Here is a 26,253-nt window from a genome sequence, read left to right as displayed (position 1 = left end):
CAGCCCCTCCTGTTAGGGCAGCTCTACCCCAATGTGCTTTCTTATTGTTGGGTGAGATCATAAGAAGAGAAACCTGTTCTCCTGGAGGCAGTGAATGGATTGGGCTTGGTCAGTAGAAACAGGGTATGTGATTCAAGAGAGTTTCAGGGCTGGTGCAGTGGTTCACGCCTGTAATCCCAGCACTTTGGGAGGTCAAGGTGGGTGGATCGCACGAGCCTGGGAGTTCAAGACCAGTGTGGGCTACATAGCAAGAACCTGTCTAAAAAAAACAAAAAAAAAAAAACAAAAAAAACAAAAAAAAAAAAGAAGAAGAAGAAGAAAAAGAAAAAAAAAATCCAGCAAGACAGCCAGGAAGCCGGGGAGAGAGTATAGAGGGTGAATGGGGAAGCAAGGGGACTGTGCGTACTGTGAATAAGGCTGCGACTGCAGGCGCTCACTGTGCACTGGGACCACTGCATCCCACCACGGTGTCCCCAGCTGACCAATGTGAATACACAAGGTGACCGTGTGGCCCTGCTGATCTCTCCTGGTTGGCACTGCCCTACAAGAGAAACCCCAAGACTGGGAGAGGACAGTGGTCTCTTTCTTGGTGGAGTAGCTTTTGAGAACCGGCCACTGGCCATTGGGGACTTGGCTGCCTTGACCACTCTGCCTACCCTCAGCTACCTCTAAGCATGGCAGGAGCCCATCCAAAAGGGTTAGGATAGAAAGATTGTCTTCCTCTCCATCCCATGGACCCAAGACTCTGTCTCCATGGACTGTCTACAATGGAGAAACTTTGGACTTAACTCCACTTCTTGGAGCCAGAGCAAACCAATCCAGCCCGTCTTCCTCTTGACGGTAATAACAGTATAGCTGGCACGCCCAGCTTATTCACTGTTCTGCCTCCAGCCTTCTTGACAAGAAGCTACAGGTCTCATGGTTCCTGCTCATGCGGCCACGGCAGGCAGGGTTTACATCAAGTGATCTGGTCTCTGAGGGGCTCCTGGTCTCTGAGGGGCTCCAGTCATAGCTGACTGAGGTAGGAGGGGGTGCCTCATCCAGGCTAAGCAGGAGCAGCCCAAGCCATGCCCTGAGAAAGAGATGACCTGAGAGATTCAGACTGTCTCTGTCTTGGAAACTTTCAACTAACAAATATGGAGGGAGTGTAAAACCACACGTGGAGAAGGCACAATGGATCAGGGGAACACTGAAGCTACGTGTTGGCGGCAGCTCAGGGACAGGGAACAGAGGTGCAAGGACGGGGGCTGGGGAAGGTTGGTGGAGAGAGAGGAAGCCCTGCTTCAAAGGCTTCCTGTTCCTCCTCTAGCCCCTTGCCCCTGTGGGCAGTCCTTTCTGCACACATGAACCCAAAACATGAACCCAAACATGGCGCTCTCCTGTTTCAACCCTCTTGGAAATTCCTCACATTTAGATTGAAATCCAAACTTCCTCCTGTGGTCTTCTAGGCCCTGCATGGCTGGTTCTTCCTACCTGCAACCCTGACACCCTCATCTCCACCCTTTCTGCCAGCCTGTCCTGATCACCCCGCCTCCTTTTAGCCTGTGCCCAGTGCCCACTGCCCTCACCTGAAACCCTCCCCCAGCCACAGATCTTTCCAGGGCTGGCTCCAGGTAACTCTCAGGTCCTGGCTGCGATGGGGTCCCTTGGGAGGCTGTGCTGCACACCCTCGCTGAAGGAACGCTTCCCTGACACCTTCTCTTTCAGGCTGCTGTCCTCTGTCCTTCCTTCGTAGCACTGTCTCCCGACTCACTTGCTTGCCTTTGGTCCTTTGCCTTCCCAACCTCCCCATCCTCTCCCCATCAATATGAGCTCCAGGAAGTCAGGGCTGGCCTCACTGCTCGGAACCTGGCAGCTGTAAGTGCCAAAACTGAGTATGTGCTCAATACATGAGCACAGAATGAATGAAGTAAAGTATGAGTGAGCAAAGGAACATACTAGAGTGAAGGGCCCTGAGGCCTCCAGGCCCAGCTGCCCTCCCCATCTGCCCCTCCACTGATTAAAACAACAACAGTCAGTACCATTCACTAACTATTTCTCCTGTGCCAGGCACTGCTTCAGCCTCTCTCCAAACATGGGCCCATCTGATCCTCATTAATTGCCCTCATTAATTACCATTACCAACCCCACATGACAAATGAGAGAGCAGGCACCGAGGGGTTAAGCATCTTAGCCACTGTGCAGCTGGCAGGAGGTAGAGCCAAGACTTTGCACTGGGGCTGCTGGAAGGTTCCAGGGTCTGTGCTCTTAGCCATTCCTCTGGACATGTCTGTCCCCTGTTCCCACCTGAAGCAGCAGGCATCCCCTGCTGATGGACCACCTGTAATGCACACTGCACACGCTCCACTCCAGCAGCCCTGGGAGGTTTCATTGATGATGAAATCGAAGCTCAGAGTGGTTACATGGCCAGCTCCAGAGCACACAGCTCACAGAAGTCACATGGCCAGATCTGGGGCACGTAACTTAGAGAGGTTACCTGGCCAGCTCCGGGGCACACAGCTCAGAGAGGTTACACAGCCAGCTCCAGGGCACACAGTTCAGAGAGGTTACACAGCCAGCTCCAGGGCACACAACTCAGAGAGGTTACACAGCCAGCTCCAAGACACACAGCTCACAGAGGTTACACACACACAGCTCAGAGAAGTTACTCAGCCAGCTCCAAGACACACAGCTCAGAGAGGTTACACAGCCAGCTCCAAGACACACAGCTCAGAGAGGTTACACAGCCAGCTCCAAGACACACAGCTCAGAGAGGTTAAAAGCCAGCTCCAGGGCACACAGCTCAGAGAGGTTACACAGCCAGCTCCAAGACACACAGTTCAGAGAGGTTACACAGCCAGCTCCAAGACACACAGCTCAGAGAGGTTAAAAGCCAGCTCCAGGGCACACAGCTCAGAGAGGTTACACAGCCAGTTCCAGGGCATACAGCTCAGAGAGGTTACACAGCCAGCTCCAAGACACACAGCTCAGAGAGGTTACACAGCCAGTTCCAGGGCATACAGCTCAGAGAGGTTACACAGCCAGCTCCAAGACACACAGTTCAGAGAGGTTACACAGCCAGCTCCAAGACACACAGCTCAGAGAGGTTAAAAGCCAGCTCCAGGGCACACAGCTCAGAGAGGTTACACGGCCAGCTCCAGGGCACACAGCTCAGAGAGGTTACACGGCCAGCTCCAGGGCACACAGCTCAGAGAGGTTACACGGCCAGCTCCAGGGCACACAGCTCAGAGAGGTTACACGGCCAGCTCCAAGACACACAGCTCAGAGAGGTTACACAGCCAGCTCCAGGGCACACAGCTCAGAGAGGTTACACGGCCAGCTCCAGGGCACACAGCTCAGAGAGGTTACACGGCCAGCTCCAAGACACACAGCTCAGAGAGGTGACACGGCCAGCTCCAGGGCACACAGCTCAGAGAGGTTACACGGCCAGTTCCAGGGCACACAGCTCAGAGAGGTTACACAGCCAGCTCCGGGGCACACAGTCAGTGAGGAGTCCAAAGCCTATTCCTTCCATTCTCCAGGGGCCACAAATTCAAATGCCCCAAAGAGCCAGGTGGGAAATGGAAACATGAGATAAGAGAAACCATAGCCTAAATCTGATAATAAACCACAGCTACCGCTCAGCCTCACCACTGAAGCTCTGGGGAGTGGTAGGGACTTTGGTAAACAGGAAGGCTCGTGTCCTGTCCAAAGCAAAGCTGTTGGACACGGCTCCTGCTGCTGGCTGCCTAGTGGGGAGGAGGACGGCCCAGCGTGGGGGCCAGACTTTTCCATTTTTTTCAGGGAAGAAGAAATCTAGATTTTTGATTTTGAGATAGGGTCTTGCTGTGTCCCCCCGTCTGGAGTACAGTCGTGTGGTCATGGCTCATTGTACCCTTGAACTCCTGGCCTCAAGTGATCCTAACTGTCTCAGCCTCCTCAGTAGCTGGGACTAGAGGTGTGCGCTACTATGCCTGGCTCATTTTTTTAGTTTTAGTAGAGATGGGACTTGCTATGTTGCCAGGGATGGTCTTGAACTCCTGAGCTCAGGTGATCCTCCTTCCTCGGCCTCCTAAAGTGCTAGGATTACAGGCATGAGCCATCGTGCCTGGCTAGATATATTTTTAATATAAAATCTTGTGAATTTAAATGTTGGCAAGCTTCTAAAAGTCTTTTTAAAACTTTGTGAGTCCAACAACCATTATCTGGGGGGCAAGTTTGACCCACAGGCTTCAAGTGGTTAACTTCCGGACCCCACCAGGCCCGCCCTCCATGTGTTTGAAGTCAGGTGTCACACCCTCTGCCTAGTTAAGCAGTCCCCATGTCTTCACAGCCCGAGTTTCAAAGGCAGGAACTGAGCCTTCTTGGATTTTTTGAACCCTAGAGCTTTGCACAGTGCCTGGGCCCTGCTGGGTGCCAATACATGTCTGTTAAATTAACAGATGATTTCATTCATGACACATGTTGTAGTTCATTCACCACTTCTGAATGCTTTCTGGTTTGTCTCTATCTTTAAGGGTGGTCCCCAAAGGCCTGGGTGTGTGGAGCAGAGTCCATGCTTTGGACTGGAGGAGGCTGGCACTCGGTACCCATCCCACACTCCTCCTGGGGAGCCTTTCTGTGGGGGAGAGACCAGAAAGCCAAATACTGCATTTCCCAGACTCCCTTTCTGAAGCTGTCCTCACAGGGTTAACAAGAATTCTCACAGAATATAGTTATAATTCAGCATTAATCACTGCACTTTGACCCACTTCCTTGTAACTGAAATTCACTGGATATTGACCATTAGCATTCCCATTATTCCTTATAGATTTCTGACTGTAGAATCATTAAAGCTTTTGTTTAAGAATTGCTTAAGATGTTTTCCAGATCTTAAATTCCAGCAAAACAACTGACGCTAGCCAGTTTGAAGGCCCCCACAGAAGAACGGGATTTGCGTGAGAACACACCTTCTTCATCTCCCTGTCCCGTGACTTCACCCTGCACTCTTCCACCAATCAATGATCTCCACACATCAGCCCACACCAAAACCCTTAAAAACACTGGCCCCAAACTCCTCCGGGAAACAGATTTGAGGTTTCCTCCTATCTCATTTGGCGGCCCTACAATTAAACATCTCTCTCTGCTGAAACCTGGTGTCTACGTGTATAGACTTGCCAGTATCGTGCAATGGACCTATTATGGTTAAATTTTGGCTTGGGTTCTGGGTGTGCTTTAGGTTCAGCCAATCAGATGGTCTCACACGAGCCAGGGAAAGCAGAAGTGAGGTGAGGAGAGGAGGGGGATGGATGTTGGCTGTTTCAGTGCTAAGCACAGTCCTGGTGGCATCCAGTTCTTCCACAATGTTCCTGGCTGGCTAGCCACGCTGCGGGGCAGGGTCTTCATAGTGTTGTCCTAGCAGGCGTGGGATCACTCTGAGGCCAAAAGCTGGGGCAGTAACTCCCTGATTCCTGGATTGCAGCTAAGGTGACACCTTCCTGATGCTGATCCCCTGCCTTCCCAACGGTGTCCTCGGCAGCTGCTCTCCTGGCAGGCCCAGGCTAATTGGCCACGCTTTTGAGGCACCATTCCTAGAGGCCCAGCCCAGAGTCCACTCCTCATGCTAGCCCAAGGACTTCGTAAGCACCCGACTACCTGCACTGCATTTGTTTCTGCTTAAAATAGCCTGAGTGGTCTCTGCTGTTAGGCACTGACTGACCCCTGACTGCTAGAGCGTAGAAGGACAATTATAGCCCTCGAGGCATCAGGAAATCAGGAAATTAGCTATGATTAGGCCCTGTGAAGTGTGGGACCACAAGGAGAGACTGAGGAGGATGCTAATTAATCTTAGGCCAAGTTTTTTAAATTGCACAGACTCTAGGGCCAGCTATTAAGCCACAGTCTAAGACACAAATATGGCTCCTGATAATAGAAGGCTCTCAAAACAACTAGAAGAACTGTCTTAAGTGAGAAGTGGAGAAAGGCCTCATTAGCAACAAATTAATATTCATTGCAGGGGACAAAAGGAGGCCTCTAGGCTGTGTGTCCTCCAGGCCTGGCTCCTCAGCACTGAGATGAGGCAGGGACACCCTTGCCCAATTAATCAATGACTTGAAGATGCCCCTGTGGGGAGGCAGAAAGACCACTGGGTTTGTAACCACAGGCCCAGAGTTCAACTTCCAGTCTGCCTTCCTCCTTAGTAGCTATGTGACTCTGAGGAAGTCACTTTACCTCTCTTGGTCTTGATTTTTTCAGTAGCACAATGAGGGCATTTTCTGACCTACAGGGTTATTGTGGGTGGGCTGACAAAGCGTATGAAAGCATTTAACTATAGTCCCATACATTTAGTACAGTGTGAAATGGTATGTGGTAGTAGTTCCCAATCTTGGTGAACACAAAGTTAAAAAATAACAACAGGCCTGGTGTGGTGGCTCATGCTTGAAATCTCAGCACTTTGGGAGGCCGGGGCAGGAGGATCACTTGAGGCCAGAAGTTCAAGACTAGCCTGGGTAATAAAGTGAATAAAAATAAATTTAAAATATATAAAAATAAATAAAAAACATATTTAAATTTTATTTTATTTTATATAAAAAATAAAAATATAGTAAAAAAAATTTTAAAGAGAAAAAATTACAGTAATTTTTAAAATAACACTGCTTAAGCCTCAGCAAGTCAGAATCTCTGGGGGTGGGGCCTGAGTATCTATGTTTTAAAACCTCCCTAGGCCATTTAAATGTGCAGTCGGGACTGAGAAATAAAATCTCAAGATCCCAGCCAACTGAATGAACCCCTTCTTGGCCAAGGGGACCCCAGAGAAACCTTAAAACTGAGTTCCCAGCCATGATAGGATGGGAGGTCAGACATGCTTCATTATATCCCCTCCCTCATTAACCGCCAGAGGTTTTCTTTTCTAAGGGTTAAAAAGAAACCAGCCCTTTTCAGCTGGGTGCGGTGGCTTACGCCTGTAATGCCAGCACTTTGGGAGGCTGAGGCAGGCAGATCACCTGAGGTCAGGAGTTTGAGACGAGTTTGGCCAACATGGTGAAACCCCATCTCTATTAAAAATACAAAATTAGACGAGTGTAGTGGCAGGCACCTGTAATCCCAACTACTTGGGAGGTTGAAGCAGGAAAATTGCTTGAAACTGGGAGGTGGAGGTTGCAGTGAGCCAAGATCATACCACTGCACTCCACCCAGGGTGACAGAGTGAGACTCTGTCTCAAAAAAAAAAAAAAAAAAGAAAGCAAGAAACAAGCCCTTTTCAAAGACTCCACCACTGATATCAACCAACAGCCTGCCTGCTGCCTCTCCCTTCTGTGGTTACTACACAACTGACCAGCATTTATTCCTGGTAAGAGACCACTGACCACGGAGTGGTTCTGACCCCTCTATGGAGGATGCACAATGAGGGTTTCCGTGTCTCCTGATTCGCCTTTTGACATCAGAAGGCCAAAACCTCCACTCTCAGATCCTGCTAATGCCGCCATTTTTTGACGATGGATCCATGGAGAGGCATGAAGCTCAACTGCACATGTGCATATGTCTCCGTTTATAAATATTCATAACTCCTCCTACAGCTTACTGAATATGTATATTGGGCCACCTATTCAGCATAAATCCCTGTCTTATCCCTCCGAACTTCAAAAGTGCAGGTTTCTGGCTTCTGGCCTGAGGCTGTGTTTCCTAGCCTGCCAGAATGGCCACCCGGGGAGGAGGCTGCCACCCTTTTTGAGAAATAAAGCTTTCCTTTCCAAGTTTGTGAACCTTGTCATTCTTCATTTGACAGGGCTGGAACCTGCTGGTCCCCAGTAAGGTGTGAGTGACTACGAGGTAAAATATCAAGAACTATATGAGCAAGAACACAGAATTTGGGGCAAAAGATCTAAGACTGACTCTTGATTCTGCCACTTCTTAAGCTGTTGACCTTGGAAGACTCACTGAACTTTTCTGAATCTCCATCTCTTCAGCTCCTTATAAAGAGGGACAATGTTAGAATGTACTCTACAGTTCTGCTGGGAGGGCAAAGGAAACGAGTTACATGGGAGCTGAGCCTATGCCTGGTAACTGAGGTAGATGTTCCGAAATGCAAGCTCCTGACATCAGCACACCAGCTGCAACCCAAAATGGCATCTCGGTTATATGGGGCAGGGGCTTTGTCATATGCACCCACTGTATCCCTGGCATCCAGGACTGTGCCTGGCATATAGGGGATACTTAATTGAAAAAAAAAAAAAAAAGGGCTGAATGAATGAGTCATCATGATGGGACTGTGAGTCTGACCTTTCTACTCTCCTCAGTGGGGCTGGAGTAGCCACATCGAAAGGGGAGGGCCACGCAGCGGAGAGGTCTCTCCAGAGGTCAGTACCACATGCAGAAAGGGAACATGGCCGTGCCTGGCCAGACCCACCTACTCCCCATAGGGTGTTTTTTTGTTTGTTTTGTTTTGTTTTGTTTTTTTTTGACAGGCTCTTTCTCTGTTGCCCAGGCTGGAGTGCAGTGATGTGACTGTAGCTCACTGCAGCCTTAAACTTCTGGGCTCATGCAATCCTCACACCTCAGCCTCCTGAGTAGCTGGGACTAGAGGTACGTGCTACCACACCTGGCGAATTTTTTATTTTTATTTTTAGTAGAGATGAGGTCTCACTTTGTTGCCCAAGCTGGTCTCGAACTCCTGGGCTCAAAGTGATCCTCCCACCTCACCCTCCCAAAATGCTGGGATTGCATAAAGGAGCCACTGCGCCTGGCCCATGGGGGTTTTAAATGCTCTGATTGCATTTCTATTCCCACAGCCACCCACACTCTGTATTCTAAAGCATGGGCTGGGGCTACAATCTCCAGACCTGGTGCCATCCTCGGCGCTGGACTTTACTGGGGGCTGTCCGTGAACTGCGTCTTAAGGCTTCTTCAGCTTCTCGAAACAGAGTTCTTCGTCCATAATCTGCACCAGAGACGAGGGAAGGAGACTGGGTGAGGCACTGATGACAAGCTCACAGTACTGGGTTGGTTTGTAACTCATGTCTAAAATACGTATCAGTGTGCCCAAAGTCTTATGTATCAGGACATTGACTACAGCGCTGTTTGTGGCAACAAGACATTAGAAAACAAGCTAAATGTTGAGCAAAAAAGGAATGGGTAAATAAGTTCCAGTATATCCATGCCATGGAATAATATGTATAGTATATGGTCAGATCAGACAGATCTATATATACAGAGAAGAGTCTCTAAGCTATAGAGACAAGGTTCAGGACAGTCGGTACAAGAGGTCATCATTTGTGTAAAAGAGGGTAGACGGTGAATCTCTTTGCTGAATGAATGAATGAAGGTACTGCTGGTGTTCCAAGTGCACAGATTCCTGCTATCTCTTCCTCCCTGAAACCTGGACCAGGAAAAGTTGAATTCTCCTTACTAGCAGCAGGTCTGCCTCCACCATGAAAACTAGGAGAGCCACTGGTTTCCCTCTTTGCCCTGGGGGCTGGGGAGCTCAAGCTACACTCTGAGTTCAACTGCAGTGGCTCTCCTAGGAAAACATTTCAGGAATCACTTTCTCTTCTTGCCCTTTTGTTGTTGTTTTGACTTTTACTATATATTAATGGCTTGGGATCTTACCATGTCTGTGAGGCTATAGATTAGAATAACACAAATCAAAGTTACTGTGTGCCAGAGAACTTACATTTCTTACATCATTTAATCTTCCCAGCAAGCCTGCAAGGCAGGCATAATTATTCCCATTTTATGCAAGAGGAAACTGAGGGTCAGAGAAGTCCTAATTGCCTAAGGTCTCAAAGCCAGAAAGTGGCAGAACAGGGTTCATTCAAATCCAGTCTGCCTCATTCCAGATCCTCTTATAACTTGCTTGGTAGCACACTGGCCTCTCCAACAAGGCAGCCTACTTTGAAAGGCATTCTGACAACTACTTAGGATAAGCAGTCTCGCCAGTCCCATTTTATTTTATTTTATTTTTAATATTTATTTATTTATTTTGAAACAGGGTCTCGCTCTGTCGCCCAGGCTGGAGTACGGTGGCATGGTCATAGCTCACTGTAACCTTGACTTCCTGGGCTCAATCAGTTCTCCTGCCTCAGTCTCCTGAGTAGTTGAGACTACAGGCAGGCACCACCATGCCCAGCTACTTTTTATATTTTTTGCAGAGACAGGGTCTCACTATGTTGCCCAGGCTGGCCTCTAACTCCTGAGCTCAAACGATCTGCCCACTTCGGCCTCCCAAAGTGCTGGGATTACAGGCATGAGCTACCATGCCTCGCTGAGTCCCATTTTAGAGATGAGCAAACAAAGGCACAGAGAGACTAAGTGGCTTCCCCATGGTATCCTGACGCCACATGCTCTGCTGTTTCATTCATTCAACTGTCCAATCATTTTTGGTGTCTATGCCAGGCTGGGTTGGGTATTTTTCTATTACACACAAGCTTCCTGCGGTTTTCTTACAGGGCACACGAAATCCATTTAAAGGACGCACGGTACGGATTAACTAAATGCAGAAACGAGCAGTGGGATCAAATATTACACAGGGGTTAGGTACTCAAGTTAAGACATATCAAGTGAAAAATCAGATATAATCCAAAATCTCCCTAGACATTTCCTTAAAGTACTGACTTAAGACCCAGGAAATGTAAAAGCTAGAAATTTACTGCTTTGACTGCCTTTGCTCTGGGGTAGTAGAGGCCAAGACCAGTTTAAAAAGGAATAAAACAGGATTTCTCTTTCTCATTCTTATGCTCTTTCTGGCCATGCAGGTGTAGTTAACTTGTGTTCATTGTTCACATGCCCAGGATGTGGTTCCATAGTCACTATTTTTTTTTTTTTTTTGACAGAGTCTTGCTCTGTCACCCATGCTGGAGTGCAGTGGCACGATTTCGGCTCACTGCAACCACCGCCTCCCAGATTTAAGTGATTCTTGTGCCTCAGCCTCCTCAGTAGCTGGGACTACAGGTATATGCTATGCCATCATGCGTGGCTAATTTTCATGTTTTTAGTAGAGATAGCGGTTCACCATGTTGCCCGGGCTGGTCTGGAACTCTTGGCCTCAAGTGATCCACCTGCCTCAGCCTCCCAACGTGCTGTGATTACAGGTGTGAGCCACTGTACCCAGCCCCTAATTAAGTTTGATTAACAGAGTTGTGACTCAGCCTGGAGGGCCTGTGCTCACCGTGTGTCCCCTCCGTGTGGGAGGCACTTCTGGAGAAGTCAGAGTGAATGGCTTTCCGCGGTGACGATTTCAGCTCTGAATTGGCACCGTTGACATAGACAGAGAAACCTTGCTCCAAGTGCTCCAGCCTCAATTGCACGGGGTCCTTGCTTTTCAAATGCTTTAATATCCTGAAAGAGAAACAGTAGCTTGTTCCTCCTCATCATCTGAGAGTCTGGGCTGCTGAACCCCCAAGCCAGGAGCGAACTGCTGTTCCCACAGTGAAGCGTCTCTAATCAGAGCCCAGGGGGCGTGTGCCCAGCTGTTTGTCTACAAACAGCCTCTAACAGGCCCATTACCCACTTAGAGAAGCCACGAGGGGGAGACAGTTTGGGGCCCTACAGGGAAGTTTCTGCAGCTCTCATTCTGAGGTTCAAATACACATTAGCGAAAAAGAACACACCCAGTTCAGGCCCCATGCTGGCCAAGGCAGAGAGGAGGCGTGTGTGTACATACTGCTATCATACAGCCTGGGCTTTCTGAAAATATACCAATTTTATGCAATTTCATTTTGTGTGAAACTTCGTTTGATGTGTAACAAAAAGTGGTTTTTAGGCTCTCAGGCTTTGTGAGAGAGATTTCACACCATCCATTTACAAATCAGAAAACATCTTTCGTCAGACCAGGTGGGCTAATGTTTTGCTTCAGTGAATAGTTGTGTTCTCAAAACACTCACCCCTGATATTTCAAAGGCCATCATTTCATATTCTAATGCAGTTAAAAAATATATCAATGCAGGCGTTGGTTCAAGGTTAACAATAGAATTATCATGTCTTTTGGCTAAAAGGCAGGAGTGTGGCCAGGTCCCTAATTTAGCTTTCACTGAAGACCATCCTTACACCTTGAGCCTGGTCCTTTACCCAATCCTGATGTCACACTGCCATATGCAGGGTACAGTGTTCTCTTCAGCCCCCAGAAAACTGCTTCCATTGGACGCCAGATTCGCCTGCATTTTATACACAGCTTTAGACGCCCCTACATCAACTACATTTATACAACCAGCCAACCTAGCAACAAGTGTGCATCTTCTTCAGTAATTAAATAAATGCCAATCAAATTAGCACAATTTAAATTTTAAAAAATAATAGCAATCACATAAAAGGTACACACTGTATGCTAAACTCTGCTCTAAAAACCTAAAGTTGATTCTCATTATTCACAGTACAAGTGGTCTAGAAAGTCACTGTGAATTCTGAATTAGCCAATTTGGAACTACTGCTCCTAGAGGAAATACAGGGTTAGGTGCCTGTGAGTCTTTGGTCACATTTTCATGACCCAATCAACACAGAACCTTGTGTATGTGTGTTTCTGTTTAAAGATGCCTTATTACATCGTTGATTCATTCACACCGAACTCACAGTCAAAAGCACTATCACTCATGCCTGAACAAAGCTTCCCAACATATATATTTTCTTCATAAGGCACATCACAGCCTCATGCCTAGGAACACTGAACAGCATTTCTGCACTATGTATGAGGCCAGTTTAAGCAACGAAATCGCCAGCAGAAAGCACAAAAATGTGAAAAACATGGCACTATGTACACTGCAAAAAGGACACTTGCTTATAGTATGAGAGGCAGAGAATTGCCTTGTTCTGTATCAGCTGGGAACGTGTGAATTGGGGGACTAAAAATGTTGCCTCTCTGCATGCGTCTGCAAGTGACCGCAAAAATACACAAGTATCAACTGTGGGGTTACAGATCAGTTTTAGTGATGACACAGACTCACAGACAGAGAGTCAGAGAATAATAATGATCAACTGTATGAAGATGTTCCTCTTCACAATAATCCTACAGGGTAATCACTTTTTTTTTTTTGAGACGGAGTTTCACACTGTCGCCCAGGCTGGAGTGCAGTGGTGCGATCTCGGCTCACTGCAACCTCCGCCTCCCAGGGTTCAAGCACTTCTGATTCTCCTACCTCAGCCTCCCAGCTGAGGTAGCTTGGACTACAGGCGTGTGCCACCACATCTGGCTAATTTTTTTTGCCTGTGTTGTTAGTAGCGACAGGGTTTCACCACGTTGGCCAGGCTGATCTTGAACTCCTGACCATCTGCCCACTTTGGTCTCCCACAGTGTTGGGATTACAGGCGTGAGCCTCTGTGCCTGGCCGTAATCACTTTTATTACCTCCATTTAGTAGATAAGCAGTATAAGGCATAGAAAGGTTAAAGAACTTGCCCAAGGTCGCATAGCTATTATAGTATGCAGCAGGGGTAGAATGCAAACTTAGGCAGTTTGGCTCCAGAGTCTACACCGAAATGAAGACAACTTGTAAAGCTGGCAAGATGATGTTGAAACTGGCAAACTTAGACACTGCTGGTAATTCATAGAACCTTCTCAGAAGTAGTATGAAAATATAGAAAATGCCATATGTTTGGTCTTTGCCCAGTAAGCACATTTTGGCAAATTGTTCCTGAGCATATGAACTCTGGGCAAGAAGATAGTCAGTGTTCAGTAATAACAAAACCCTGGAAGCAACCCAAATGTCCAACACCAGAGAAGTGGAAGCTGCTATTACACAGATGCTGTCATTACGAAGACTCTATAGAAACATGGGGGACTGTGATCTGTTCAGTGGGGGGCGGGGGAGTGGTGATGAAAAAGGCAGAATAAAAATGATACATAGTCCAGGGCGCAGTGGCTCATGCCTGTAATCCCAGCACTTTGGGAGGCTGGGGCAGGCAGACTGAACTCTTGAGTTCAGGCATTCTGAGATTAGCCTGGGCAACATGGTGAAACCTTGTCTCTATAAAAAATATTAAAATTAGCTGGGCATGGTGGCGTGCACCTGTGGTTCTAGCTACTTGGGAGGCTGGGGCAGGAGGATGGCTTGAACTGGGAAGGTTGAGACTGCAGTGAGCCATGATCATGCCACTGCACTCCAGCCTGGGTGACAGACAGAGACCCTGTCTCCAAAAAAAAAAAAAAAAAAAAAAGAAAGAAAGAAAGAAAGAAAGAAAGAAAAGAAATGAAATGAAAAGAAAAAGAAGGCATATGTAGCAAAGGTAAAGTTGGAAAACTGTGTGTTTGTGGACCCAGCGTGGAAGGTGATAAATGTAAAATGAAATAGGTTGTTGAGGGAAGGTGGTGGCATTGTGGGTGATTTGTTTATTTTTTAAACGTTTCTTTAGCAGCTGATACATTCATCTTTTCACCAATTGTGGCAGGAACATTTATTACAGGCTGCTTATCTCTTGCCAGCCTTGGAAGCCTGGGAGATGCCTGATTGTTGGGCAACAACATAAAACAGAAGAAAAACACAAGTAACCAAGAGACAATTTCCAAACACAGCAATAGCTACGCTTGCAGGAGCAAACAATCAAGGGACAATGTAGGCACCGTCAATCTCTGGGGAGCAAGCGGGAGCCTAGGTCCCGGGAGGCCTGTGGTAGTACAGGGCGGGGAATCTGATCACCCAGGCAGACAGCCTGCCTCAACTTCTCTCCCTGCCTTCCGATGCCACATTAACAGTCATGGCATCCAGTTACCCAGGATCTGAGGCAGGCAGTCCATGGGTGCCCCTCCTTAAGCAGAATGATTTATGAAAATGTAGATTTATGAAACTGATAAATTAGGAGATAATTATTCAGACTGTGAAAGGAATTGCTAAAGGAACTCCCCTACTGCAGCGGAGTGCATCAGTAATATTCAGGTGGCATCAAAGAAAAGTGTTTTTTAAAAAATTGATAGCCTACTTTGCATAAAAAGCTGTCCTGGGCACAGGGAACTCAGATAAATCAGATTCCACTCCTGCCCTATCTAAAATCGAGTTCTTCCCTCCTGCTGCCCTGCCACCCTCTACTGGCTTGCTGGTTCAACTTTTTCCATGGCACGCTATCACTGGTTAACATTATATTATGGATGTATCTGTGTATTTGTTTATTCTTCCTCCCCTGCACTGGACTCTGAGCCTCTGTCCTATGGGCCATGGTGCCTGATGAATGAGGAAAGCTCTGAGTGGCTATTTCTTTCTTTTCTTTTTTTTCCGGGTCTTGCTCTGTTGCCCAGGCTGGAGTGCAGTGGTGTGATCACAGCTCACTGCAGCCTTGATCTCCTAGGCTCAAGCAATCCTCCCACCTCAGCCTCCTGAGTAGCAGGGACTACAGGTGCGTGCCACCACACCTGGCTAATTTTTGTACTTTTTTTTTTAAGACAGGATCTTCCTGTGTTGTCCAGGCTGGCCTCGAACTCCTGGGCTCAGTGGATCCACCCACCTTGGCCTCCCAAAGTCCTGGGATTACAGGCATGAGCCACTGCATCCGGCCTCAATGCCTATTTCTGGAACAAGTGAGCCCAAGGATCTCAAGTTGGGGCAGGAGACATGGATGAATACCCTAGTGCTCACAGCTACCATTCATGTGACGCACATCACACCCACCATTTCCATGTTATGCCCATGTTGGCCTTTGGAATCACCTTCACAGATGAGGAAGTGAAGGCACAGTGAGTGGGGAGTACAGGGTGTGATGAGGCAGAGTCTAGGGACCTGACATGGCTGGGGCTGGTGTGGTCGGGGAGGATTCTCCTCCTCGTGGGCCACCAGGGCAGGGATGTAGATGGCAAGGAGGACCCAGTGAACACAAAGGCAGGTCATCGTGCTCTCAGGGGGCAGCAGCCTAATTGTGACTAGGCTTATGACTGAGTGGTCTCTGAGCGGTGTGGCTGCCATGGCACTACCGATGAGCCACATGGTTCCTCCAGATCTCAGTCATCTCAGGTCGCCTGAGGGGGTTCTCCAAGGATCAGTCATTCAAGAATTACCTGGATGTCAATTTGGGGAGAAGGTTTTTATATTGAAAGGATGATAATCATAATAAACATTACAAAAATTAGCTGGATGTGGTGGCTCACACCTGTAGGCCCAGTTACGAGGGAATCTGAGGCAAGAGGATCACTTGAATCCAGAGGTTGGAGAGTGCAGTGAGCTACGATCACATCAATGCACTCCAGCCTAGGCAACAGAGTGAGACCCCCATCTCAATCAATCAATCAGTCCATAACTGAATGATGATGATAATGATGTTGATGATGATGATGAACGCTGGGTTGGGTAGGGGGCTTGCTATGGGCCTTTAAGAGCCTTGTCTCACTTCACCCTTAAGTGATCCTGGGATTGAGGTTATGTTGGCCTATTTTAGAAATGAACTTGCCCAAGGCTAGAGAGTCAAGGAAACCTCCAACCTGGATTTGAGTTCTGGCCCATGGGGCTGAAGTACTTGTGCTCTCCCCTGCTCCTTCCTGCTGTTCCTTGACTTTAGCACCAGACATCACAGAGGCTCTGAGCAAGAAGAGGTCACAGGAGGGAGCACTGGCTCGCAACTGGGGGCTCCTTGGAGGAGGTGGCATTTGAGTCCAGTCTTAAAGGGTGAAGACAGGGAAGGCAGGGGTACAGAAAGCCTGCCATTCCTCCCCAGAACCTGTAAGTCCCCTAGGATGCTCCACAGAGCTGCACATAAGAGCATCTGTGCAGGTGGAGGAGGTGAGTGTGGAGGACAGAGCTCAGTGCCGGAGGCTCCGCCATTTCCCCAGCCTGCGTGACCTTGAGCAAGTCTCTAAACCTCCCTGGGGTCTGTTTCCTCTTCTGTAACAGGAGACTAAAGATGCTGGCACCTCCCTGGACTGCCATGAGGACAAAAGGACAGACTGGGTTAAAGCTCTGGCTCAGATAAAGGCCCAGGCGAGAGAACCAGATGCTGGTTCTCTCCTTCCTTCTTTCTGCCTGGATCTTCTCCTGAGGCTGCAGGCAGTTTTGTGGGCAAGTTTTCCCGTAAATTTCCCCTGAATGACCTTTCTCAAGGACCAAATGATCACAGCATTGCTGGATTCTTGGACCTGGAGAGCAAATCTGGGTCTACCCCCTACAGTCTAGAGGTGGGTGTATATTACAGCCCCTATCTGCCGTCACCTCTTCAGATACAAGGGCCCTCATCTTCTCAGTCCATCCTCATTACTCAGACCTTTGATCACTCTGCCTGCTCTTTCATGAATCCTGTCAGGTGCGATTACCTCTTTCATGAGGTTGAGTGACAAGAATCACTCAGAGTCCACTGGGACAGGCAGCTGGGAGAGTTTCTGCAGGGGTGAGGCAGGGCTGTCACATCTCCAGATTCTGTCCCCCTACTCCCTGCCCCCAGTCCTCTCCTGAAGCACACAATCACTTTCTGCTTCTTTTGTCATAGGTGGCCTTGTGCTCACCCTGCCACTACCTGGGGAGTTCTTCAAGGATAAGAGCTATGTGGTGGACACCTGCTCTCTCTGCCTGGCCGGAATCTCCCCCATCTCAGATCTGTGGGTACAGCACCATTCCTTCTTTCACTCCATGAAACTGACTCCACTGGGTGAAACTGACTCCACCGCACAATTTAGTGGGGTGACCAAGGAACAGCCAGCAGACTGTGCAGGACACAGGGAGTGACTGGCTTGTATATAGTTAGAATGTAGGTCCCCTCTAAATCTCATGTTGGATTGTAATCCCCAGTGTCGAGGTAGGACCTGGTGGGAGGTGACTGAATCATGGGGGCAGAGTTCTCATGAGTGGTTTAGCACCATCCCCTTGATGCTATCCTTGCGATAGTGAGTTCTCCCAAGATCTGGCTATTTAAAAGTGTGTGGCACCTCCCCCCACCCTCTCTCTCCTACTCTCACCACGTGATGTGCCTGCATCCACTTTGCCTTCTGCCATGAATACAAGCTCCCTGAGGCCTCCCCACAAGCCAAGCAGATGGCGGCACCATGCTTCCTGTACAGCCTGCAAAATTGTAAGACAATGAAACCTGTTTTCTTTATAAATTACCAAGTCTTAGCTGTTTCTTTATAGTAATGCAAAAATGGCCTAACATAGCTTGGGATGGAACTGGGCCCACGCCAGGCCAATGGGAAACTTCCTCAGCACTTTCGCTGGAAGCATTAGGAAAGATCCCTAATACTTCCAGGTAGGATGCACGTAGGGGCTTTTCCTGGCTGTCTTGGCCACTGCAAGTGAAGTACCTGCCTGAGAATGGCTCTAATATGGGAAAACGAGGGTAGAGAAAATGGAGAATAGTTGATTTTGATTACATCATCTAAGCACTTGGATCTACCTAGGCCTGAGACCAAGAGTATCATGATGAATTTCTTTTTTTTTAGAGACAGTGTCTCACTCTGTCACCCAGACTGGAGTACAGTGGCATGATCATAGCTCACTGCAGCCTTGAACTCCTAGACACAAGTGACCCTCTCACCTCAGCCTCCTAAGTAGTGAGTAGCTAGAACTATAGGTGGGTGCCACCACACCTGGCTATTTTAAAAAAATATTTTAGAGACAGGGTCTTGAACTTCTGGGCTCAAGCGATCCTCCTGCCTTCGCCTCCTGCATAGTTGAGATTACAAGCAGAAGCCACCATTCCCAGCTCGATGTTGGATTTCTTAATTTAATGAGCCAGTGTTTCCTAGCTGCTTAAGTCCATTTACCTTGGGTTTCTGTCTCTAACAGCCAAAAAACACTAACTAATACAGTCTGTGTCTTCCTTATCACAATGCTTCCCTTTGCATTAATGGCAATGCCAGGCACTTAGAAGGTACTCAGTGAAATCCTGCTGAATGAATAAAAGAAAAATGCTGCCCTGCTTCTTATGGGCAGCTGTGTTCTAGGCAGACCTCTGTTCAGAACTCACTCCAACGATTACATCCCCCCTTCTCAGGTTACAGACAACCCAGATAAGCAGCCTGGGTTTTCATCTCCCTCAATGTCCAGGGTAAAGCTCAGAGGCTAGTTTTCTATCAGGTCCTACAACTAGATTTCCAAGTAAATTGCAGTTCTTCACACAAAACCCCTCCTCACTTAACTTAGGGCCACTGGCAATCCGGCAGGTTTTTTTTCTCCTCTTGATTATTTATGACAACATTAAGCAAAAGGTAGAGTCCAGGCCGGCTCCACCACTTTCTGGCTGTGAGACCTCGGGCAAGTTGCTCACTGCTCAGAGCCTCCACTTCCTTGCCTGTAAAATGGGTACAGTAACTCTGTCCCATTGGGTACTGTGCAGATAAAGTAAAATGATGGGATGAGATGCCTGGCATATGGCTGGCACTCTGTAAAAGGTGCCTTTGAGATTTCACCGATGATGGCTCACAGGGATTCCCATTCTTCACAAGTCTCCACTGGAAGGTGTTTCTTTCCAGCTCTACCTTCTAATTTCCTGTCATCGTGACAGCTCCCCCTTGGTGACAACACATCCCCCCAAATTTTATGGCAACTCAGTTTTGATATAGCTTTTAATTGTCTTTGTGCTATAACCTTGTCTCTGGAAATTCTCATTTATACTATCGGCCAGTGCCTCTTTGATTGCACACTTATTGATCCCCCAATTAATGAGAAACAATTTGTTCATAAGGAACTGTGACAGCCTCTCCCCAGACAAGTCACATGCAGATGATTAAACGATCACCCAGGTGTTCAGTGGTACCATCTAGTCTGCCAGAGATTGAATAAAAACATCCTGCTCCGTGGCATTAATGATGATGGAAACTCACGTTGGTCTAATCAGCACAAGCCTTCGCTGTTCTAGTTTGAGGCTGATGTGGGGATGGAGGTGGATGAGCACAGAGCTGCTGGGCACAGAGGACACTGTTGTGGTGTTTCTGGCTGGCCCTGGAGAGACTGTTCAGAAGATCTCCAACAGGGGTGGGGCTGCCTCAGTGGGTGGGTGTCTGGAAAGTGGGTGGGTGCTGTCATAGATGGAATTTAGGGTCTTAATGAAATGTAGTAAAGGGGCTGGTGGGTAGAGATGCTAAACTCCTGCAATTCGTGAGATTACAAAAACTTGTCCCATGCAATATGCCACCAGAGCCCCTATTGATAACACCAAGTCCAGTCAGTGAGACCAGAGCTGAAGTCACATGCAGGATGACACCTCCTTACCCCAGACTCTGTTATCTTCGAGACCCTAAGCCCACTCCCATAACACAGAGGCCCACATTCGTACCCATCTCCCTTTCTTCCCCCTCCTCCCACCAGTTCTGTGGGCCTGCATTGTTTTTCTGTTTGCTTTGTGCTTTAATTTGAATTCATTACCAACATTTTAAAACTCAGGAGATTTCACAGACCAAATCCAGATCTCCAGCTTCTCTGGCAGACTTGGGAGGATCAGGACCTGAGGGGAACTGTGGTCTCACAGACAGCTGGCCTGGGCTGAGCAGCTTGGAGACAGGAGCTCCAGGTACCCACTGTCCCACTGAGCCGGCTCCACTCACTGCCTGGCCATCCCTAGAATCTGAATTTGCAAATCCCCAGCTTATTGCAAGGTTTGAGGCCTGAAGACAAACTGCGGTGAACTGAAAATGAACTTCCTCAGCCCTACAAAGGAACCGAGGAATGATGCCTCTTTCAAACCAGACCATGATGCTTTGTCCTTGATCGCTACACACTGGACCTACTGCAAGCTTTTTCAAGAACCAGCACTCCAGAGACAAAATCAGTCCTACTTTAACTTCAAATGACTTATCGACCAACTTCAAACACCAATGTAAAATGACTCCATTTTTGCATAACACGACATGATTATAGGCTCAGATTTCAGGGATTGTCAAAGCCTGTGCGATCACAGACTGGGCTCTTCAGGTGGTTCTTGCACAAGCCCTGCCAAATTCGAGCTTTTTTTGACAACCTTATCTTCTCCCAGAACAGGAGCTGGGAGGGAAGAGGCGGTACTTACACATCGAACAGTTTGCTACAGCTCAGTCAAAAGATGCAATTAAATCAGTGAATGGAGAAATAGGAGCTGGGGTTGCAGAGAATATTCTAAGCCTCTGAGTGGAGGGGGACTCCGCATCTCATTCCTATGTGAGGCAGGGCCTGTCTGCTGTTAATAAATCTAAATAGATTTTTACTTGGCTAATATCAAGGGCTGCCGTCGAGCGGCTTCTCTTACCGGTTCCTCTGCTGAAGCAATATTAAATACTCATCATGTTTCTCATCAAAGTCTGTCACCATGTCCTTAGCGTAACCCTGAAATGAAGAAACAGAGCAGTGTGATATCGGAATGCAGGGAATCGCTGACTGAGAGCGCAGGTGCGGCACACACCGGCACAGGAGGCTGAGAGGCGGAGGCTGACCTTGACGAAGGCCCAGCTCCCCCGGCGCATCGCTCCAGCGACCCAGAGCCCCAGAGATTGTCTGATGGTCCCATGGGTCTTAGGCGTACACACCTTTAATTATCTATGAAAAGGAGGTCAATTCTCGCCTCTCACTGCTCTTCATTCCTCCCATGCCCTCTAAGATCAAGGGCTCTGACATGATTTGGGCTGTACTGTTTTCTCAACACTCATTATTTAGTTGTCTTAATTGTCATGACCAGATGCAACCCAAATCAGTTGTTTAAAAGGGGATCTTGGTCAGGCACAGTGGCTCATGCCTGTAAAACTAGCACTTTGGGAGGCTGAGGCGACAGGATTGCTTGAGCCCAGGAGTTCCAGACTAGCCTGGGTAACCTAGGGAGACCTTATCTCTACAAATAATTTAAAAATTAGCCAGGCATGGGTGGTGCATGCCTGTGGTCCCAGCTACTTGGGGGGCTGAAGGGGGAGGACTGCCTGAGTCTGGGAAGTTGAAGCTGCAGCGAGCCATGATTGCACCACTGCACTCCGGCCTGGGCAACAGACTGTCTCAAAGAACAAAAAGGGGAGGGGAATCTTATTTTCCCCTTGCCATTTCAAGAGAAATATATGTTAATTATAAACAATGCAGTCGTTACAGAAGTCTATGACCCAGACTGGAGTCCCCCTTGGAGTGGACATCTGTGGTTCTGTGTCTCCTCTTCTGCCAATGGGACCCTGGGTTTCCTTTGGGGAACTGCTCAGCCCTTTCTTGCACTTCACTGGCTTCCTTAGATGACCTTGAAAGTGACTTTGTTCTTTTCTTGGTTCACATGACCTTGGCCTTGCCAATCAACATAGGGCTTCCCCCAGTCACAGTGATATACCACTTGAGGGGTGAACCAAGATCCGAGTCAGCCTCGGGACTTTGCTGATACCCTTGGAAAAAGAGCTGCTCTCTTCCCATTTGAATGCTGTGCCAATGAGATGCAGGCCTGGACCTGCCTGAGAGTGAAGCTGATAAAAAAGACAGCAGATCCAAGAGATGCAGAGGCAGATTCTTAATGATATAATTTGAGTCCCTGGATTCACCTATGCCTAAAGAAGTATCTGGACAATTCAGTTATTGCCTTAGAAGTTTCAGCTGAGTTTCTGTCATTGGCAGACAAAAGAATTTGAAGTAACACACTATAATCTGACCATCAGAGATAATCCCTGGTATAATTTATTACGGCTGGGGGAGAGTAATGTATAATAAACTACACATATTTAAAGTGATGTATGCATGTACCAGTAAAACTGCTATTGTAATTTGATATGTATATCTTCCTCCGGGTGATTTTCTTTGTTCATAATATACAAAGATACATATCTACATATACACTCTTAAAAAGCTTTTTTTTTTTTTTTTTTTTAGTAGAGATGGCATCTCACTATGTCGCACAGGCTGTTCTCTAACTCCTGGGCTCAAGTGATCCTCCTGCCTTGGCCTCTCAAAGTACTGGGATTACAGGCATGAGCCACTGCCCCCAGCCCCATATACTCTTTTATTTCTTTTGTTTGTTTTTGTTTGTTTGTTTGTTTTGTTGGGCTTTTTTTTTTTTTGGTTTTTTTTTCGAGACAGAGTCCTGCTCTGTCACCCAGGCTGGAGTGCAGTGGCACGATCTCAGCTCACTGAAACCTCCATCTCCCAGGTTCAAGCAGTTCTCCTGCCTCAGACTCCCAAGTAGCTGGGACTACAGTCACCTGCCACCATGCCCAGCTAATTTTTGTATTTTTAGTAGAGACAGGGTTTCACCATGTTGGCCAGGCTGGTCTCTTAACTCCTGGTCTCATGTGATCTGCCTGCCTTGGCCTCCCAAAATGCTGGGATTACAAGCATTAGCCACTGCGCCAGACCTCATATACTCTTTTAAACAAAAATGGGATCATACAATAAACAATGCTTTGCAATTTGCTGTTTCTTTTTCTTTTCCTTTTTTTCTTTGAAATGGAGCCTTGCTCTGTGGCCCGGGCTGAAGTGCACTGGCACAATCTTGGCTCACTGCAACCTCCGCCTCCCAGATTCTCCTGCCTCAGCCTCCTGAGTAGCTGACATCACAGGTGTGTGCCACCACACCCAGCTAATTTTTGTATTTTTAGTACAGACAGGGTTTTGCCATGTTGGCCAGTCTGGTCTTGAACTCCTGACTTCAGGTTGTCCTCCCGCCTTGGCCTCTCAAAGTGTTGGGACTACAGGTGCGAGCCACCGCACCTGGCCAATTTGCTGTTTTTTTAACTTTGTTGTCAAGGGGAGGATTAACAGTACAATATCAGCTTGGCACTGGTCCCAAGTTATAGCAAGTTATGGGGATTAAGTTTTAAATGGCAAGTAGGGCATTTGTATCAGAAATGCAGTTTGTGTGGGAACCTTAACGCTTCTCCTGGGAAGGAGAGAGAGAGAAAAATAGAAATCTCTGTCATTCTCTTAACTTTTCAAAATCTGGCTTTAGCCCCATTATTTTGTTAGAATTCTACCCAAGAGAGACCCAGGACCACCTTAACTTAATGTAATAGGTCTTCTCTCCATCCTTTCCAATTGCTCTGAGGCACGGGAAACTAATCACCCATCATGCCGTCCCAAGTTGAGAATGACGGGCATTCCTTTCCTCTCGCTCTCATCCTCATGATAATCATTAGGATTCCCACTCCAGGCTGGGCACAGTGGCCCACGCCTGTAATCCCAGCACTTTGGGAGGCCGAGGCAGGCGGATCACGAGGTCAGGAGATCAAAACCACCCGGCTAACATAGTGAAACCCCCTCTCTACTAAAAATACAAAAAATTAGTCAGGTGTGGTGGTGTGCATCTGTAGTCCCAGCTATTTGGGAGGATGAGGCAGGAGAATCGCTTGAACCCAGGAGGTGGAGGTTGCAGCGAGCTGAGATCGTGCCATTGCATTCCAGCCTGGGCAACAGAATGAGACTGTCTCAATCAATCAATCATCAATCAATCAATCAATAAATAAAACAATAATAATAAAAAATATTCCCACTCCATTTCTTTAAAAAAAAAAAAAAAAAAAGCTGGGTGTGGTGGCATGCCTGTAGTCCCAGCTGCTCGGGAGGCTGAGGCAGGAGAGGATGGTTTGAGTCTAGGAGTTCAAGATTACAGTCAGCTATGATTGCACTATTGCACTGTAGCCTGGGCAACAGAGTGAGACCCCGTTTCTAAAAAACGTCCTACTTGCCAAATTCTCTTCTTCTGCATCTGTAGTGCTGAATGAGCCGCTCTTCCCATGCAGCTTTCTGCCTGTGCCTTCTCTAGCTAGCCTTCACCCTGTGCCCGCAATTGTGGAAGGTCAGTGTCTACCTGCATCTCCATTTCACCAGTCTTGGGTTTTTCTCCCTCCCGTCTTCACTTCTCCCTCCAGTTTCGAGGAAAAGAGCCAGATGTGCAGCCCAGTCATGCCTAGTCCAGGGCTAACACCCTGATGCCCTTTCTCCTCCTGCTCCCTGTAGGGCCCCAGGTTGTTGCCATCTGCTTCCCTCTTGCCCTGGAGCCTCTACTTTCCCTTCCTGACTTCCCTCTCTCTAGACCCACCCAGGAACAGGATGCTGTACCCTCATGTTCTCTCCTATTCTGACATCTCTACAACCTCTGAGTTTCACTGGGGCTTTCCTTCTGGCTAAGTTGGCCAATCATGAAGTAAGCAATAATAAGAAAGGGTGATACAATGAAATTATAAGAAATTAAAAAAAAAAACAAAAAAACAAGGCTGGGCATACTCACACCTGTAATCCCAGTGCTCTGGGTGGCTGACACGGGAAGCTTGCTTTAGGCCAGGAGTTTGAGACCAGTCTGGGCAACATAGCAAGACCCTGTCTCTTAAAAATAAAAAATAAAAAATAGCAGGGTATGGCCAGGCACGGTGGTTGACACTTGTAATCCCAGCACTTTGGGAGGTTGAGGCGAGTGGATTACCTGAGGTCAGGAGTGCAAGACCGGCCTGGCCAACATGATAAAACCCTATCTCAACTAAAAATACAAAAAATTAGCCAGGTGAGGTGGCGGGCACTTGTAATCCCAGCTACTTTGGAGGCCGAGGCAGGAGAATCGCTTGAACCCGGGGGTCGGAGGCTGCAGTGAGCTGAGATAGCGCCACTGCACTCCAGCCTGGGCAACAGAGCAAGACTCCGTCTTGGAAAAAAAAAAAAATAACTGGTGTGGTGGTGCATGCCTGTAGTCCTAGCTATGTGGAAGGCTGAGGTGGGAGGGCTGCTTGAGTCCAGGAGTTCAAGGTTACAGTGAGCTATGACTGTGTTACTTCACTGCAGCTGGTACAACAGGGTGAGACCCTGTCTCTCTAAAACACCCGAGAAACAACAACAAAAAGCAAACTAGCTTTCCTGGCTTCCGGAGGTGCCTACAGACACTGCTCTGTCCTCCCCTGGGCCTGAGTCCTGCCTCATCCTGAGTGCAAGAAAAGCACAGGAGGCCTCAGCCCTCGGGAGAGCTGGCTTTCAGCAGAGTGGGTCTGGGGAGGATTCTTGCCTTCTTCCAGAATAATAACACATAAATTGCGCAAACAGTTTATCCAACATTTCCATATACACGATTCTCCTTTGATCTTCACAGAAGCCCTTGAAGTAGTGATTATTACCCCATTTAAGATACAAGGAAACCCTCCCATGCATCTTCCCAGAACACAGATGCTGCTCCATGGCAATTTACATAACCATTTTGAAACATTAAAATGACCGTGGATATATTATGGGTATGGAATGAAAGAGTGGATGACATTTTTAGATGAAATATGGGACTTCAAAGAAATCTCAGCTTTTGCTGGCTGCCCTGGGCTTGCACCTCAAACTCTCCAGGGAATGCATCGATCCTCCTTTGCCAGGAGGGAGATGTCATCAGAAAGATTCGAGAAACTGGAACATCCATCCATCTCCACTTCTTAAATGCTGATGTGCCTACAAATCACCTAGGGATCGTGGTGAAATGCAGATTTGTTTTTTTTTTTTTTCTTTTTTTCTTT

The 26,253-nt window shown here is 47.7% G+C and overlaps 1 protein-coding gene across 7 annotated transcripts in view; it reads right to left on the bottom strand.

Annotated features, from left to right (window-relative positions):
• The window catches only part of KIAA0556 (KIAA0556 ortholog), a 233,770-nt gene that overhangs the window by 142,393 nt on the left and 65,124 nt on the right, over positions 1–26,253 (bottom strand). For 6 of the 7 annotated variants that reach the window (XR_004438849.1, XM_033217910.1, XM_033217909.1 and 3 more), the window contains exons 3-5: positions 21,069–21,145; positions 11,123–11,292; positions 8,799–8,896 (exon numbers count right to left, since the gene is read on the bottom strand). Coding sequence is in view for 5 of the 7 variants with exons in the window: in XM_033217910.1 (XP_033073801.1) it covers positions 8,799–8,896; positions 11,123–11,292; positions 21,069–21,145 (345 nt within the window). In the remaining 2 variants the exon portion in view is untranslated. The remainder of the gene's footprint in view (positions 1–8,798; positions 8,897–11,122; positions 11,293–21,068; positions 21,146–26,253) is intronic. The other variant, XM_033217914.1, reaches the window with a different exon arrangement.

This window comes from Trachypithecus francoisi, unplaced genomic scaffold (genome assembly GCF_009764315.1).
Source record: "Trachypithecus francoisi isolate TF-2019V2 unplaced genomic scaffold, Tfra_2.0 Lachesis_group10, whole genome shotgun sequence".
Classification (NCBI taxonomy): Eukaryota; Metazoa; Chordata; class Mammalia; order Primates; family Cercopithecidae; genus Trachypithecus; species Trachypithecus francoisi.
Note: the sequence above shows the minus strand (reverse complement) of the source record. Positions and strands in the feature narration are given on the sequence as shown.